At 34.9% G+C, this 18,863-nt stretch overlaps 1 protein-coding gene across 6 annotated transcripts in view; it reads right to left on the bottom strand.

The window, feature by feature from the left end:
• Positions 1-18,863, bottom strand: part of CSMD3 (CUB and Sushi multiple domains 3) — a 1,255,667-nt gene that overhangs the window by 110,337 nt on the left and 1,126,467 nt on the right. For all 6 annotated transcript variants that reach the window (XM_045453867.1, XM_045453870.1, XM_045453869.1 and 3 more), the window contains 5 exons: positions 13,282-13,398; positions 10,350-10,559; positions 6,563-6,751; positions 5,714-5,891; positions 4,464-4,609 (listed from right to left, as the gene is read on the bottom strand). In XM_045453867.1, coding sequence (XP_045309823.1) covers positions 4,464-4,609; positions 5,714-5,891; positions 6,563-6,751; positions 10,350-10,559; positions 13,282-13,398 — 840 coding nt within the window. The remainder of the gene's footprint in view (positions 1-4,463; positions 4,610-5,713; positions 5,892-6,562; positions 6,752-10,349; positions 10,560-13,281; positions 13,399-18,863) is intronic.

Here is an 18,863-nt window from a genome sequence, read left to right as displayed (position 1 = left end):
TTCAGTGTCTCCCTCTCTCTCTGCCCCTGTCCCACTCGCATTCTGTCTCTCTCTCAAAAATAAATAAACATTTAAAAATTTATAAATATAACCTATGTGTCAGGCAATACCAGATTAGGACATTGTGTGGCATTTAGTAAGAATTCTATATATTTTAGCTATTTTTATTGTTGCTAATGCTGTCGTCATTATTTAAAAAGAGGTCATTCTTTGGGGTCCGATGAAACTATTTTGAATTCCAGGCAGCTCTTCTATTTATTAGTTCTCTAGTTTGATGTAGGTTAATTTTTTTCTTTTAGTTCTTTCATTATTAAAATGGGGGTAATAATACTTTGTAAAACTATCACAAAAATTGGCAATAATACATGAAAATTAGCTAGCTGAGTATCCAACATATTAAGTTTTCAGTAAATGGTAGCTATTACTATTATTGTGATTGATATGGAAATTCAGTGTCTGCAAAAACAATGCAGTTAAAACCAGTTTTGTGTAATTTACTTTTAGGAAGCCACTGATTAGGACTGAATATTGTTATTATTTGTTATAAGCCAAACACATCTTGACTCTATGGCAGATATCAAGAAAATTTAGCTCTTACTTTAGGAAATTACAATCCCAGCAATAGAGACACAAAAACATTTCCTCAGATAAAACAGAAATATGATATCTGAGATAAAGTGCCTCAACATTTACACCTGTCCTATTTTTTCACTGCACAGAACTTTCATTTTTCAAAGCTTTTTATGAATGTTATTTTTGATCATGAAAAGTTTTATGAAGGTGATATTTTATAAAAGACAGATGGCTGGCTGAATGTCATAAAGGCAGTCAGGGTAGGGGGAAAATCTCATTTTTACTCTTTTCAAATATATTCAAAATACATTAATAAATAAAGCCTAACTGATCAGTGTGATCTTAAGAAAGTATATGAAAAGATTAATGTGTCAAATTTATAAAATAAATACACAAGTCCTAAGAAGACCACTTCTGACTTACAGTAGGGCATAACATAAAGAGCTATTAAATCAGTAACAGAGTTTAAAGAAAACTGAATTGGGGAGTAAACATTCTAAGCTTAGATAGACTTAATCAGCTTAAAATAAGTGTTAAATAGTGTATAACCTCCCTGGTTTACTTATCAAATTACTCAACAACTTGACCAATATTTTGACTGTTATGGAGCTCATTTTGGCACTGAGTCATAGCTACCTAAAATGGGCTCGGGAAGCAAATACTATATTTGTAGTCGTATTATATTGTATTAATTATATTAATAGTAGTTTGAAAACAGTCATCTTTTTTGTTTCTGTGAGTGAAAATATGCACTCATCTTCATGATCATAAAATAATCTTTAAAAGTTCTAAGTAATACACCTCAAACTCAACTTAAAAAAAAAAGGAATTTGAACTCACACTTCCCACAGTAGCACTAAAATATAATCACTCAGTAATAAAAATATAAAAAGGTTAGGAAGCATAAATGTGATCTATGTCCTCAAAAAAGTACTCACTATTATTAAACTTGCAAGAATACACCATGATGTAATTAAGTTCTCAAAAGTTTGGTAAGAAAAGTGCAATTATTTAGAAGGTGGTTAAGATCCCTATGAGTTGGAATTACCAAGAAGTGGGGGATATGGAACATAAGAGAGGGAGACAAAAAGAACTGAATATGAGTAAGAAATCATTTAGGAAGGGGAGTTGAGGAGGCAGCACGAGAACCAATCTGATTGTACTCAGGGCCGGCAGGCACTGCGGAGAAAGATTCATTGAACTGGATTATAGGGTAGCTTTAAATTTGATTTGATGTAGGGATCCCGTGATCTTGAAAAGGAGAGTCAGAATGAAAGCAGTGCTTTAGGAAAATTATCCTACTGAGGAGGGTGGAATGGAAGACATCTGTCAATGTTTAACATGAACCCTGGCTACATTCTCAAATTTCAAGGTTATTTTGAGGTTTAGGTAAGATTCCCAGGGATGTTGATTCAATGGCGGGTTTTCTAGACTCTGGCAGTCAGCTCTATTACGAAATTTAATGTATAAACATAAATATAAGCCCTCTATTACAAAATCTAAAATGTGAGACAAGATATGCTGAGGAAAGGAACATTTACAGAACATTAACTCTGCCGGGCACTATGGTAACTGTATAGTATCCATTGCCTGTGGTTTCCTAACATGGCTGCAATCTCATGCTGATAATAGTAACAACGACAGCACTTACTTGGGTTGAGCTCTACAAATGTGCCAAATATTCAGCATTTTTTGACCAATAATTTAATATAGTTCAACCTAATATATTGCTGTATTGGAGTAATTTCTCTCTCTAGAGTTAGTCTCTCATTCAGCCTGTCAGCAATCCCACCACGTTGTTCTACAACTGAAGAAAGCAAAAGCCAAAGAGTAACTTGTCCAAAGTCGACTGGAAAACAAAGTGCTGAATGAATATTTGATCTTCCTTGTCCCTAAGCTAATTTTCTTATATTGTACATGACTCAAAAATTAGTTATAAAAATCAAGTGAAACATATTTTGGAATGAGAATATATGTATAGACATTCATGTAAATGTCCATGTAAATTCACTTTATATTCTGTGTGTGACATTCAGTCATCCTTATATTTTCTACACACACACACACACACACACACACACACACATGCACACAGACGTCTTTTTCTTTGGCAATATTTCTCCTGTGAAACATCTCCAAAGTTTTACAAGAATTTATGCTCTCTATAGAGCTAATCTTATGGATATTCAGATTTTATCAATGAATAATTCCTTCTTTAGTACGTGTTCAGGCAGGACACAAAATAATAGAAATTTATGCAGGGTCCCCTGAAGAGAAAAAAAATGTACAAAATACAGTTCAGCAACAATTCATCTTTTGACCTTAACTATTATTTAATGTATCAGTTCCCAGGTTAAGATTATCTATCAAAGTAATAAAGCTACTTTTGTAGCCTTAGACTGTACCTACATACTGTCAGCATCAATGACCAATTCAGTAAAAAAAAAAAAAAAAAACTAAGACAAATGAGTTCTTAAAAAAATTAACACGTTGAATAAAAGTCATCTCACTGAATGCCTCACTTTCCATATTTTTAAGTTCATCCATTTATTTTGAGAGAGAGAGAGAGAGAGCGCACACCTGAGTGGGGGAGGAACAAAGAGGGAGAGAGAATCCCAAGCAGGCTCTGCACTGTCAGCACAGAGCCTAACACGGGGTTCAAACTCATGAACTGTGAGATCAAGTTCTGACCTGAGCTGAAATCAAGGGTCGGACGCTTAACTGACTGAGCCACTTGGGTGCCCCAGATTGCCTCACTTTCTAATTGGCCAATGCCAGAGTGTACATGCAGCTCTGACAGCTGTGAGCCACTAAAAATGCACAAACTGTATACGATTTACTGCCTGGTAAATGCTGAGATTAAGCAAACAAATATTTTCTGTCTATTCTCTATCTCTAGACCTGATGGGCTTTAAATATCTTTGAGTATAACCATACTTGAATTAAGGTATTTTTCATGGAATATAAGCTTTGAATATCAAAGGCTTTCTTACTTTGTATTAAAAAAGATGAAAATATTGCATTGTATATTAATATAATAAGACAAAGCACATGTTCATCTATCAAATTTTTACATAGCTTCTGTAAATGTAATACAGTAGCTTACTGATCCTGTTGGTTACACAGGGAGTTGGTCTGACAAAATCATAAAGCAGAAAGTGCTTTATGGAACTATGGTCATAGCAGAGAAAGGGTTCAGCCTTAGGAATAAACATTTTCTTATTTATAATGGAATACAGTCAATTTGAGATAAAAGGAACGTTTTTAAAAAGCTCTGTCAACCATCTAAATGTTCTTTCAAAAGGTTAATGTTATGAAGAGAGCACCCAGAATAAATCTATAAAAAGAATTAAAATTGAAACTCTTCATAAATTATTTCACAGGAGTAAAAGCTATGAACTTAATGATCTGGAATAGTCACTTAAAACTGTAAGATTCTAGAATAGAAACGGTTTTGAAATAAGAGTATAAATGAATAATATTATCCAAAGCATAAAGATATTGGATGCTATTTTTAGAAAGACTCACAGCAGGTTGAATAGATTAAACATTTTGTATTGAAAAATCTATTGATGTCTGAAAATTACATGCAATAAAATATGAACAGCTGGTTCTCTTTTATTGGTTTCCACACAAAAATGATTATTTTCTACTGAGTAATTACTGACTGATTTATTTCCTATTTCCATTTGCTCACATTTTAATGCCCCTAAACGTTTAGACGAGGTCATTCTTTGCAAGTAAATGTGTTTGAAATGATTAAAAAAAAAAGTGTCAAATTTTAATACCTTTTCAATCATTGGTTAAATATATATTACACTCAATTTTTCCAGGACAGTTTTAAATTGAAATAGTGTCAACTAAAATAGAAACTCTTAGATAATACCAACCGTGATAACTGAGCACAAAAAAGCCACTTGTTGTGAAATCACTGTGAAATTTGATTAGAATCTGATTTGAAGTGCTATAGACTGATTCCAAAGCTGTATTGCCACTAAACTGCCCAATCTGAGGTGAGTTTTGGTCTGGTCCATCCCTGTTAGAGAGAGAGACAGAAGAGAAAGAGATTGAGATTTTTTTAAAGGAAGTTTTACACAAGATTTGAAGAAAGTATTACTTATGAAATGATAAAGAGACAAGAGGTGAAATACCCAATGAGGGCCAGATCATATTGGTACATTTTATGTTTATTTAGGTAATAACATACCTAAAAATGTGAAGTATAAAAATACATCACATATTTGCCGAAATAAAATGCATCCATATTAGTTGTAACCAATTACATTGTCCTTTTTTTTTCTTTTTTTGCCACAACACATTTCGTTCCAAACACTTGAGTTTTGCCCTCCTTTTATTTTCTTCAAAATAATCTTGAGAAACAAAGACTATTACATTTGGAAGGAATCTTAGACTCATCTAGTAGTTCTGTAACCAATTGTCAAGAATTAATGTAGAGATTTTCTTCATATTTTATTAATTAAAAATTTTTTTTTCAATGTTTATTTATCCTTGAGAGACGGAGACAGAGTATGAGCGGGGAAGGGGCAGAGAGAGAGGGAGACACAAGAATCTGAAGCAGGCTCCAGGCTCCGAGCAACCGGTGAGCACAGAGCCCAACATGGGGCTCGAATCCACAAACCGTGAGATCATGACCTGAGCTGAAGTCAGAAGGTCAACCAACTGAGCCACCCAGGCACCCCGTTTTCTTTATAATATATTTTTAAATAAAGATTTTTCATTAACAGGATAATTATAATGCAAAGATACTATTCTATAACAAATTATAATACAAATTCATTCATTAAATAATTATGATTTGAACATAGGCTTTTAAATTTCACTGGTGTTACAGAGAACTTGCTTATCTTACATTTATTCTGCTATTCATAATAACTTTCCATCTTTTTTCACCCATGAAAATTTTTGTTCTAAGTGTTTAGCTACTTCATGGGCAAATAAGCCAAAACCTATTTCTCTTGTTTGTCTCATTCTACAAACCACACACTGTCACCCTCGGTTACTCACACCAATTCAAATATCAGATGGCAATGTGTGCAGAGGGTTGTGATATGTTTTCATTCCTACCTTGTTTCACCGTTATATATAGTTGAATCAATCAACAACAATGGTGCTGGCTTACCATACAGTAATGAAATCATAGATTGGTTCTGTTTGAAGCACAGTAAAATTGATGTAGATTCCATTCCCAGGGGGTACTCTTACAAGCCAAAAACAGTCTTGAAAGTTAGGATATTCGTCAGGATACCCAGGAGAATAAATGGTGCCATTCATTGCAGTTATATTTCCTCCACAAAGAGCTACAGAAAAGACACACACAAAAATGTTAAAATAAAATAACAATAAACTGATGATAGAGAAAAAGGCAAACATTGCATCTCTCAAGCAGTATAAAATATATCTGTGTTATGTTTTATCTCAGTTAAGGTATATAAAATGAGGTTGGCAATACATGCATCTAATCTGCTTTTATTTATTTTTCAATGTGAGGTATGCTATATAGTTACCACTAACTATTCTTAGACTAGTAAACTAGATTTTCTGCTGTTCAACTTTCATCTCGTATCGTGTATACATACAATGCCTTATAAAAGGTTCAAGTCCTTTTTATTCAAAAGGATTTTTAGAGAAAATGAGCCCAAATTCAGTAGCGATAGCTGCATTATTGGCTTGTATAAGAATGATTATTAAATACAGGCACACGCACTCAGAGAGACACAGGAGAAGCTCTGAGTGTTAATCAACTATATTTTCACTTCTAACAGAGAAGGTTAGAATTCCTGCCAATAATGATGAAATCAGTTATTCATTTTGGAGCTTCAGGGTTTTGACCTGACTCTAATTCTCAACTGAAAGAAAGATTACACATTTAACATGCTATTTGAAAAGGAAGACAAAATAGAGTGCCAAGACAAAAATTATGAAACACAGACGATATCGCCTAAAACGTAGCTTCAAGTTAGAAGCATACCTTCACACCTTGGAAGTGGATGATTCCAGTTACGACTCACTCCATGAAGGCAAGTGAGAGCTGAATTTCCAATTAGTGTGTATCCAGGGAAACATTCAAATGAAATGGTTTGACCCACAGTAAAATCATTGCCAATTACAAAACCATTTCGAAATGGGCGTGGATCAGGACAGCTTTGCAACTGATAGGCTGGAAAAGGGAAAAAGGAAAACGGTTTTCGTTGCTGAATATCGGAATACCACAGACGGGTACTATTTGCAACTTGCAAAATGAATGCAGCACTGCCTGCTGATGGTTAAAAATAGTAATTCAGATTTATAATAAGTGATGTCAATGGCAGTGAGATATAAACTTCTTCTTGTGTCTATAATTGTCATATTTAAAATGTTAGTACGATTCATAGAAATGCATTCAGTTGCTACACCCATTTATGCAACCTATCTAAATTATAACTTTTAATGAAAATGTAAGTTACTTGTACAATTTTAATCAGACATACTCTAATTCCTATCCATAGAATGCAATTGCTTCGTGGTTACATTGCATGTACACAGAATAGAATAGACATATGTGTAAGCCTAATTCTGAGACTTTTTAAAATTTTACTATTTTTTCTCTAAAAAAAACCAAACAAACCATAATATCCCATTGTTCAATTTCTCCAAATAAGTTATTTAATAAGATAAAATATTAGGAAACACATTTCCTTCTAATATAAATTTTATATTTCAGTTATCATGATATTTTTGGCTTAGTATAACTGCATGTTTATATGTTCATACTTCTCTTGTACTACACTCTGTATGAAATCAAAGCTCCTATTATATTTATCACTATATACTAAAAGTTTTGTCCATTGCCTTTTACACGGTAGGTGTTTAATGAGCATTACTAAATAAATTTTGAAACTATAAACAGCATAAATATTCATATACTCATATCAATATTATTAATATTTGGGAGTTTGTTTTCAAGAAGTTCAAAATTATATTGTAATTAATAAAATTTAAATTATCAGTGGTCAGAAATATTTTGCTCCTGACCATTGAATTCTAAATTCCCCAAATCAAAACTGCATTTATACTTGAATATGTAACCTTAAGTTGTTTATTAAAAATATAACTCGGGGCGCCTGGGTGGTGCAGTCAGTTAAGCGTCCGACTTCAGCCAGGTCACGATCTCGCGGTCCGGGAGTTCGAGCCCCGCGTCAGGCTCTGGGCTGATGGCTCAGAGCCTGGAGCCTGTTTCCTATCCTGTGTCTCCCTCTCTCTCTGCCCCTCCCCCGTTCATGCTCTGTCTCTCTCTGTCCCAAAAATAAATAAACGCTGAAAAAAAAAATATAACTCAAATTTTAAAAGTAGATATTTCAGAATTAATAAACAATCCATTTAATATGTTAAGTGCTTTTATTCTTCGTCTTTTTTATTTGAATTCATATTTCACACACACACAAATATCAAAGCCAAAGGAGTCATTCCAGTTTAAGACAAATGTGTATTATTTGATGATTAGGAGTCCGAATTTGTTACTCTACTAAATAAACCCTTTCTCATGTTTAAAAGGTTTTTTTTCCAGTTTTATTAAGATATAATTGACATACAGTGTTGCATGAGTTTAAGGTATACAATATAATGATTTAACTTCCATATATTGTGAAAGAGTATCACAATAAGTTTAGGTAATTAGATACTTTGGAGTAGGATAAGACTCAGACAGATATATAATCCTGTGATAACTTCTATAACATTTTATTTTCTAAGCTTTTTGCCTTAATAAGGAAATATAGGATAGATTTTAAATTTTCAGGAAAAAGTTCTCACCCCATAAAATTTACAATAGGGGGCTTAACATCACAATATGTTGCCAGTAAAATATTAATCTTGGCAGCCATTTTTTCAGTAGAAAAATATACTGAATTGTATGATATTCTTTTTTTCCAAAATTCAGAAAGTTCTTAAAAGCTAATCACAAAATCATCCAAAAGTAACATTGATTCTTTGAATCTGTATAAATTAACCTATTTCTCAAAAATGCTATTAACTCAACTGATATAAATGCATTAAAGAAGAGATAGTTTTAAAATTCAATATAATTCACAATATTTAGTGATCATTGTTAACACATTATGGCTCATGTCAAAAATATTAATATTATATCAATAATAGTAAAAATTCTATATCTTTTATGCTTTTATTATCCAATTAATGAATCTTTTTTCAAGGGCACATTGACTGAAAAATGCAGTTAGTAAAGTTCAAATTCTAGTTTTACATCATTCAGATAAGAGCATTGTTTTGAGGGGCAGCAGGAAAAAGAAGGCAGGAAAAAAGAAGACGAAGCCTGGTTTAAGGTAAGTAGCAAAATGCTTGGCTTAAGGCCCTGAACACCTGCTAGAGAGGGACTACAAATATAGCTCTGTGTCTTCTAGCAGCAAATAAGAAACTTAAATCAGTTGCCCAACTGTTTTTGAAATAATTAAATTCCTTGGGAACATGGTTGATTCTGCACTGAGAGGTGGCAGAAATGATTTCTATTTTATGTAAAGGATGATGTGTGATCCTGTGCTCTTAAATTATGTATGCAAGCACAATGCAAATTGTAATTATTTTAGAACCATGTAGTTGGATGTTCTATTTTAACTATTCTTAAATTTCCTTTGGGGTATCTACTTTTATTCAGTAAATATTTGTTGTGCTCTTACTGTTATTCTAGGCACTTGAGATACATCGATGAACATGACAAAGATGCCTGCTCTTGTGGAGCTCACATCCAAAAGTGTCACATGCTCATATAATACTTTAATAATTAAGGCAGAGATGTAATTGTGATATTATTATTGATATATTATATCAACATATAATATATAATATATTATACCAACATATAATATATATTATACCAACATAATATATAACATATTATATATTATTGATATATATTATTGTGAGATGTAATTATATTATGATTAAAAATTATAGTCATTAGAACTACATTGCATAAAATACAACTTTAAATATTTAATTTTAAATACTAGACTTAAAAAATCTGAAATAATATAATAATAAACATAGCTAAAATGCACTAAATATTTACTAATGGTATATATCATGGCACATATTTCAAATTAATTTAATCATATAAAACAAAACAATTAATCTGGGACGTACAATTACTAACTCCATCATGCAAATAAAGTAACGGAGTGGAGCTCTAGTCTATTTTAGATTGGATCTGGAGAGTTAACACTTGAGGCTGGGTCTCTACTCAAAAGGGGTAATAATCTTGCCAAGGGTTATGCAGCAATTTTATAATAGAAATAGGACTAAAATAATATGATTGTCAAAGTATTTATTTTATATACTCATGGAAATGGAATGGAATGAAGGAATGCCATATTCTATCATGATGAAGTAGAAAGAAAATAATTTTACAAAGATTGCATGAGTACTACAAGATATCTTTCAATATGCTTATTTTAATATATGAGCAAAGTTACATCTTTGATATCCAGCTTGCCTTGCTTAACTGCCTTGCCTTGGCTTGCTTATTTTAATTGTATATTAAGAGCAATTGAATCCTGTTTTCGTGCTTAGAATTTTCCAAGGGCTCAGACAGACATCATCTCCCCTATACAGTTGCCCCAAAATTGCAATATTAAAAACATCTGCCTAATTGAGGCTTGACTTCGTGTAGGTTCCTTTCTCTTTCTAAAACAGAATATAGAAAATAGATTGCTAATAGTCGATTTGGAGCTAAATAAGCTTTTACTTTTTGCTATTATTCTCACCTTGGTATACAATGTGGAACCCTTGTTTGTTTTGTGAATAGTCACTGTGAAAATATAAACTGGTCTCATGAGTCGTACTAAATAGGGAAGATGGTATTTGAGGACCACTCAGTCGGCCAATAACAGTACTAGTTTCTGATGATCCACTTCTTACTTCCAAATAATCATGTATGGTTTCTGTGGAAAAATTTACAAACTGTAGATGTACACCTAAAAAAGAAAAACAAATAACAGTACTTTATTGCTTTATCCAATTAAATACGTGCACACACACACATATGCACAAAGCACACTCACAATACTGTAGGTTATATGTTTCCTTTCAGGTTAAGAGCCATACTCTCAAGATCTGGGCCATGGGTTTGTGTTTGCTAGGGCAATTAGCTTTGCCATAGTTCAAAGTAACAGAATACTGCTCTCAAATGCCCACTACTTGTCACATGGGAATATCTCTTTCACTTTACTATAATGTTGCCATAGCAAAAACCAATAAAAAAAAATGGCTTTCTTACTCTTTAATGCCATTTAAAATTGTATCAAGCAATTTTTAAAAGTAAAAAGTCATTCAGTAAATATGCATTTTGTAGTAGTCCAATTTGAAGCCAAAGTATGATTGCAGTTTTTATTTATTAACATAATCAAACTCCACAATTGCATTAGAAATTAGTCATTTATCTACAGGAGATACATTACCTTACTCAACATATCATTTTGAGGCATGTAATTTATGTACATGCTCTTTACTATTTTATCAGAATATAATTCTGATTTTTATAGACTAGTCTCAATAAAATCTAGTGATCATCGTTATATGCTGTCATATTGCAATGTAGTCTCAATATCTTTATAAACATACAAACGTGAGATAGTGAAAGGTCTCTGAGATGGAAAAAAGAAAAGCCTCACTGAGGTATGTTCGCCTAATTCAATTAATACTCAATTTTAGTGAATTAGAGGGTATTTTTACTACAACTATCATTCTCCACCTTATTAGTAATAAAATCTGACATTTATCGAGTGTTTGCTAAACACTCTTTTAAGTGTTTATGTATTTATTTTATTTCTTTAAGTGCTAATTTATTTAATGTTCACAGGTACTCATGAGAATGAGGAAACTGAGGCACATTGAAGCTAACCAATATGCTAAATTACACAGTGACCTAAAAGTGCTGAAATTCAAACTCAGACCCCCTGGCTCTTGGACTCCTGCTCTGAATGATTACACTGGAGTTCTCACCTAACGTCACGTTTTGTTCCTGGAAAAAGAGTGCCACAAAAAGCTTTTGTCACATGGGGAAAAAGTTTTATAGGCAAGTACATTTGGGAAACATTCACAATAGGCTTTAAAATTTTAAACAAGTTTCTGTACAATTATACAAATTCTTGGAACTTTGAACATACTACCTTAATATGTGAGGTTCCAAGAATTGCATATTTTTTCTAAACACTTCCCCTGAGCCTCCTTTTCAAAAATTATTTTGTCAACAAGTGTTTTAGGGACGTAAAAAACTGCTCCTTTAATTTTAAAATATATTCAATTTTCTTTTCAAAAATTACACAGTACCTTTTTGAAATACATTAGAACTAATTTTTGATTTAACCAAAACTCAAAGAAAATGGTGGCATTATTTATTTATTTTTTTTTTTTTTAATTTTTTTTTTCAACGTTTATTTATTTTTGGGACAGAGAGAGACAGAGCATGAACGGGGGAGGGGCAGAGAGAGAGGGAGACACAGAATCGGAAACAGGCTCCAGGCTCTGAGCCATCAGCCCAGAGCCTGATGCGGGGCTCGAACTCACGGACCGCGAGATCGTGACCTGGATGAAGTCGGACGCTTAACCGACTGCGCCACCCAGGCGCCCCATGGTGGCATTATTTAAATGTAATCAAATCAGAATGTCTCTAATGTTTTCATTTCTAAAATAGAGATGTGTATTACTTTTAATTTTAATGAACTTGGTGTTTAAAATCAAGGAGGTATTGGGGCGCCTGGGTGGTCCAGTCGGTTAAGCGTCCGACTTCGGCTCAGGTCATGATCTCGCGATCCGTGAGTTCGAGCCCCGCATCGGGCTCTGTGATGACAGCTCAGAGCTTGGAGCCTGTTTCGGATTCTGTGTCTCCCTCTCTCTCTGACCCTCCCCCGTTCATGCTCTGTCTCTCCATCTCAAAAATAAATAAACGTTAAAAAAATAAAAACAAAAAAAAAATAAAAATAAAAAAATAAAAATAAAATCAAGGAAGTATTAACAAAAGGTAAGTTGATAAGATGACTCTAATAAAATATGCTTAATAATTTATTTTAAAATAATTCATTTAGCTCCATAAGCAACTTGGATGAGTCCTCTTAAGTGACTGGTAAAAGACACATAAAAATAACCATATAGGTTCAAACCTATTATCCATTAGCATTGTTATTGTCGTTCAATGAATGGACACAGAATTTGCCTAGAACTTCAGAGTGAATTCCCATGTTGTAGCCAGAATAATCTTTTATTTTTAAGAGAGAATTTTTTTTATTGTGGAATTTCTTTAGTTTTTCATCTGCATCTTTCCATGTCACTGTGTTTACCTAGAATTTGTTTCCCCCACAGACTGACCCTGTTTGTTGGGCTGATTCTCATCTATAAAGTCACAATTTAGGAATCATTCTTCTAACAAGACTTTTCTGCATTTCCTGGATGAGGCTGGATATCTGTAATAATTACAATCCTATGTTCTTTATTATAGTTTATTCTAATAACATATTTGTCTATCTGTCTCCTTATTATGACTGTAACTTATCTGGGGAAAGCAATCCAAATCTTACTGCTTAACTGATATAACTGCCAAAGTCAACTATAATTTGTGAGTGTTTACTACACATTGATATTTCTTTCTAGGGATGCATTAATGATACGGAAAACTCTTTCATATGCTTTTAATATACATACCAAAACCTACGGGCAGCTTTATTGTCCACGTGCAATCTAAACTGCTGGGATAGTTTCCAGGAAACCCAGGGCTGAGGATCACACCGCTGAAATCTGACATGGCACCTCCACACTGAGCTACAAAACGAGAGGTCCCGTGTCAGCCAGAACAGCAGAATACTTTACGGTATTAAAAACAAGTTGAAATCATTTCAAGTCTTAATCAAGTCTGAGTTAAAACTGTTTGATATAAATGTTAATATTGTCAACTCTCATTCACACCACATACTAGTAATCAAATATAATCAATTGACAATGCATTTTCTAAAATAGCTTTAAAAGACATCATACTTTCTTCCTCAGCAATAAATGCAAGCTAAATCAATTATTGCACAGCAAGAAGTAGCTCATGTGCAGTGAATACATTCAAACAAGGAGAATATGTCCTTTTCCACAGAGGCAGTTTATTTCTTATCAGTAAGTACTTCTAGGGATGTATTCATTCATTCCAACGATGATATAATTTAGCCAACAACATCCATTCTAAGTACTGTATTAGAGAGGGAACCATTTTGCCAACCTTCCCTCCTTCTTCTTTTTGTGAGAAGGTTAAGGAATTTTAAGAAAAATAATGGTTTCTATTGTTAATATGTGAGGGATTCACATATCACACCTGAGATATGGCCGCCTTTTATCATAAAAGAATTAGACGAAGAATAGGAAGTACAAAACAAGTTAAAAGATGCACAAGGTTTGAGAATTTAGGCATAGTTTATAAACATGCTTGTTTCAGACCCCTATTATATTGATTTGCTATTAATAAGGAAAAGATACAAGAACAGATACTTACCCAAGTTCGTGATTAGATAGAACTATTTAACATGTATTGAAAGAGTCATTGCATTTTAGAAGCTAATTCTTTCCTCTAAAAGTACATTTTTATTATTTGATCATATAAGGACTAAAATACATTTGTTAATTGTGAGATGAAGAATCAAATTTCATGACTGTGCACCAAGTTTTAAAGTTACCTGTATAGAACACTTACCTGCGATTTCATTCATTTATTTGTTGTTAGGAAACAAAAGATACTCAAACTTCAGATTATATATCATAAAAGCAAATTCAGTAAAAAATTGACTCGTCTTTTGTATATCAGTAACCCTTTGACAGCTGTCTTTATGTGAACTGAATGAATTATATCAAATAGATTTTACCAGGGAGTCATATGTATAATATATAATATATAATATATAGCAATCTTCATATAAACCTTTCTTTCAAACTGTGATTACCTTTGAGATCTAAAGAGACACTTGCACACTTTCTTATCTTTCTGAAATCTCCACTAATCCATCCTTAAACCAGAGCAATTTGTCAACATATAGAGACAATTAATGTTCCAAAGTTCCTTTTTCTAAAGTGTGACTGTTCATATATATTTATCACAGTCTGATGATTAATGAGTGGTAGAGAAAATATTTTGGCCATTCCAATATATTTTTAAGGGGCACCTGGGAGGCTCAGTCAATAAGCATCTGACTCTTGATTTCCGCTCAGGTCATGACCTCACGGTTCATGAGTTCAAGCCCTGTGTCAGTCAGGCTCTGCACTGATGGCCGGGAGCCTCCTTGGGAGTCTCTGTCTCCCCCTCTCTCTGTCCCTCCCCCATTCATGCTCTCTTTCTCAAAAATAAATAAATAAACATTAAAAAAAGCAAACATATATATATATTAGTTATATATATTAGTTATATATTACTTATATATATATATATTAGTTTTGTCACGAGTACATTGTAGGTTTGTGTTGCTTTATTGTGAACTTTGGGTAAAAGAGTACAAGGATGCTCTCTTGCTTTATTGCCTTCAACATCTCATCTTTCAGCTGCTCATTGCCCCTTGCTCATTGCTACTTTCTATCTCTTTAGATATGACCTGAAAATCCCAACCTCTGTGTTACTCGCCTCTCTAGAGTTTAAATCCCGAAATCAGAGGAGAAAAGAAGGAAAGGAAATGAAGAGCAAAGAACTCATGAAGGAGAAAGAAAGAATGACATGTCATGAAAGACATGAAGAAGAATCCAAAAAATGCATCTTCCTTCAGCTCCACATTCATGCGTACTCATTCAGTGTCTCTGCAATCTCCACACACGTACGCCTCTAATGACAATTCTTTGTGTCCTGCTAGTGGCTCTGTAGTAGACTCTACTGGGTCCCATTTCACTCTTTTAGTTAAAGACACAACTATAGCCTCCAAGATGAACACTACCATAGTCCTCTCAGATAAGAACATCTTTGATTCTTCTTTCTGATTTGCTCTATCACCTAAAAATCTCAAGTGATTTTTCCTTCCGTCCATCAGAATATCTGGCAGATTGTTTATTTTCCAGTTCACAAGGCTGTAACCTTATTACATGATGACTGGAGCTGTAGGACATTATCTGAATCAGCCTCCTGCCTTCTGTTTCTCCTTATGATGTGGCCATGATGTCACTTCAAATACTTTGTCTATCAAATACAGTACAAGCTTATTGTCTAAAATCTATAGGATACAAACAAGTGAGTAGAAAAGGAAATAAAAGTGCTCTCTAACTTTACTACCCCTAGATAACCTATTTATCTTTATATTTTTTCTTCTGCAGAAAAATAGATATGTATGTTTGTTTATACATGCGTGTGTATATACAATGAAAATAGGCTCCTACAGTGAATTGCTTTAAGCCTTTTTACACTTAACTATATATTGTAAACTTTGGTCATGTCATTAAATATTCCATTATAATGCTCACTTCCTTTTTTAAAAATTTCTTCCCCATTATTGGACGCTTCAGTTACTGGCTATTTTTCTTGATAATAGCTACCACTCTGAATGCCTGTGTGTCCTAGGTTCAGTGATAAATACTTTAAACACATTCTTTCTTTCATTTAATTCTTACAATAGCCATATGATGTGGACCTTATTGTCCCATTTAGTAGGTGAGCAAACAGAAGCTCAAAGAATAGTACGCTGGGCATACATAGCTATTGTATCTTAACTGAAATTTGAATATTTATATATGGGCATCAAAATCTAGTAAGTATTCTGTACAGTTTCATATCAATTTTTTCCTATTTGGTGAAATTTAAACTCCCTAGTTAAATTTTATTATCACTTCCATCTAATACTTCTCTTGATAACAGTATACAATTAAAATGTAGATTTAATCAAAATGCAATACTTTACCTAAAAAATTAGTAAATTGGTAAGAGTAATAATTGGTGCTAATAATACAGAAGGATAAAAATTGTCATATAATACTGAGATGGTATTTAAATTGATGCAAACTTCTGAAAGCAATGTGGCATAATTTATCCAAGCTTTAAATAGATATATGCAATGACATAAATAATCTACTTAGATAAAATTCTAAGTAAACAATTAGAGAATGCATGAAGGAATGCTAAAAGACTTACAAATGTATATTGAAAGACAAAAACCTGGGGAACTGGGAAGATGGCGGCGTAGGAGGATGCTGGGCTCACGGTGCCCTGCTGGTCACTTAGATTCCACCCACACCTACCTAAATAACCCAGAAAACTGACAGAAGACTAGCAGAACGGAGTCTCTGGAGCCAAGCACAGACGTGAGGCCCACGGAAGAGGGTAGGAAGGGCAGCGAGGCGGTGCACGCTCCACGGACTGGCGGGAGGGAGCTGGGGCGGAGGGGGAGCCCGCCAGCAAAGCAGAGCCCCGAGTCTGGCTGGCAAAAGCAGAGGGGCCAGATGGAGTGTGTTCCAACAGCAAGCGGGACTTAGCATCTGGGAGGTCATAAGTTAACAGCTCTGCTCAGAAAGCGGGAAAGCTAGAGGACAAAGGGAGGGAGAGTTGCTGAGTCCCCGGACTACAGAGTTCAGTTTGTTGGGGAACAAAGGCGCTCGCCAGCGCCATCTCCCCCGCCCATCCCCCAGCCAAAATCCCAAAGGGAACCAGTTCCTGCCAGGGAATTTGCTCGCTCCGCGCAAACACCCAACGCTGTGCTTCTGTGAAGCCACCCCTTCGGCAGCGGATCTGACTCCCTCCCGCTGCCACAGGGCCCCTCCTGAAGTGGATCACCTAAGGAGAAGCGAGCTAAGCCTGCCCCTCCTGCCCCCGTGCACCTTGCCTACCCACCCCAGCTAATACGCCAGATCCCCAGCACCACAAGCCTGGCAGTGTGCAAGTAGCCCAGATGGGCCACGCCACCCCACAATGAATCCCGCCCCTAGGAGAGAGGAAGAGAAGGCACACACCAGTCTGACTGTGGCCCCAGCGGTGGGCTGGGGGCAGACATCAGGTCGGAGTGCAGCCCCGCCCACCAATGCAAGTTATTCAAGACAGCACAGGGGAAGTGCCCTGCAGTCCCACACCACTCCAGGGACTATCCAAAATGACGAAATGGGAGAATTCCCCTCAAAAAAACCTCCAGGAAATAACAACAGCTAACGAACTGATCAAAAATGATTTAAATAATATAACAGAAAGTGAATTTAGAATAATAGTCATAAAATTAATCACTGGGCTTGAAAACAGTATAGAGGACAACAGAGAATCTCTTGCTACAGAGATCAAGGGACTAAGGAATAGTCAGGAGGAGCTGAAAAATGCTTTAAATGAGATGCAAAATAAAATGGAAACGACCACGGCTCGGATTGAAGAGGCAGAGGAGAGAATAGGTGAACTAGAAGATAAAATTATGGAAAAAGAGGAAGCTGAGAAAAAGAGAGATAAAAAAATCCAGGAGTATGAGGGGAAAATTAGAGAACTAAGTGATACATTAAAAAGAAATAATATCGGGGCGCCTGGGTGGCGCAGTCGGTTAAGCGTCCGACTTCAGCCAGGTCACGATCTCGCGGTCCGTGAGTTCGAGCCCCGCGTCGGGCTCTGGGCTGATGGCTCAGAGCCTGGAGCCTGTTTCCGATTCTGTGTCTCCCTCTCTCTCTGCCCCTCCCCCGTTCATGCTCTGTCTCTCTCTGTCCCAAAAATAAATAAACGTTGAAAAAAAAATTAAAAAAAAAAAAAAAAGAAATAATATACACATAATTGGTATCCCAGAGGAGGAAGAGAGAGGGAAAGGTGCTGAAGGTGTACTTGAAGAAATAATAGCTGAGAACTTCCCTGAACTGGGGAAGGAAAAGGCATTGAAATCCAAGAGGCACAGAGAACTCCCTTCAGACGTAACTTGAATCGATCTTCGGCACGACATATCATAGTGAAACTGGCAAAATACAAGGATAAAGAGAAAATTCTGAAAGCAGCAAGGGGTAAACGTGCCCTCACATATAAAGGAAGACCTATAAGACTCATGACTGATCTCTCTTTTGAAACTTGGCAGGCCAGAAAGAATTGGCACGAGATTTTCAGTGTGCTAGACAGAAAAAATATGCAGCCAAGAATCCTTTATCCAGCAAGTCTGTCATTTAGAATAGAAGGAGAGATAAAGGTCTTCCCAAACAAACAAAAACTGAAGGAATTTGTCACCACTAAACCAGCCCTACAAGAGATCCTAAGGGGGATCCTGTGAGACAAAGTATCAGAGACATCGCTACAAGCATAAAACCTACAGACATCACAATGACTATAAACC

Source organism: Leopardus geoffroyi, chromosome C3 (assembly GCF_018350155.1).
Source record: "Leopardus geoffroyi isolate Oge1 chromosome C3, O.geoffroyi_Oge1_pat1.0, whole genome shotgun sequence".
NCBI lineage: Eukaryota > Metazoa > Chordata > Mammalia > Carnivora > Felidae > Leopardus > Leopardus geoffroyi.
The sequence above is the reverse complement of the archived record's forward strand: the minus strand, read 5'-3'. Positions and strand labels throughout refer to the sequence as shown.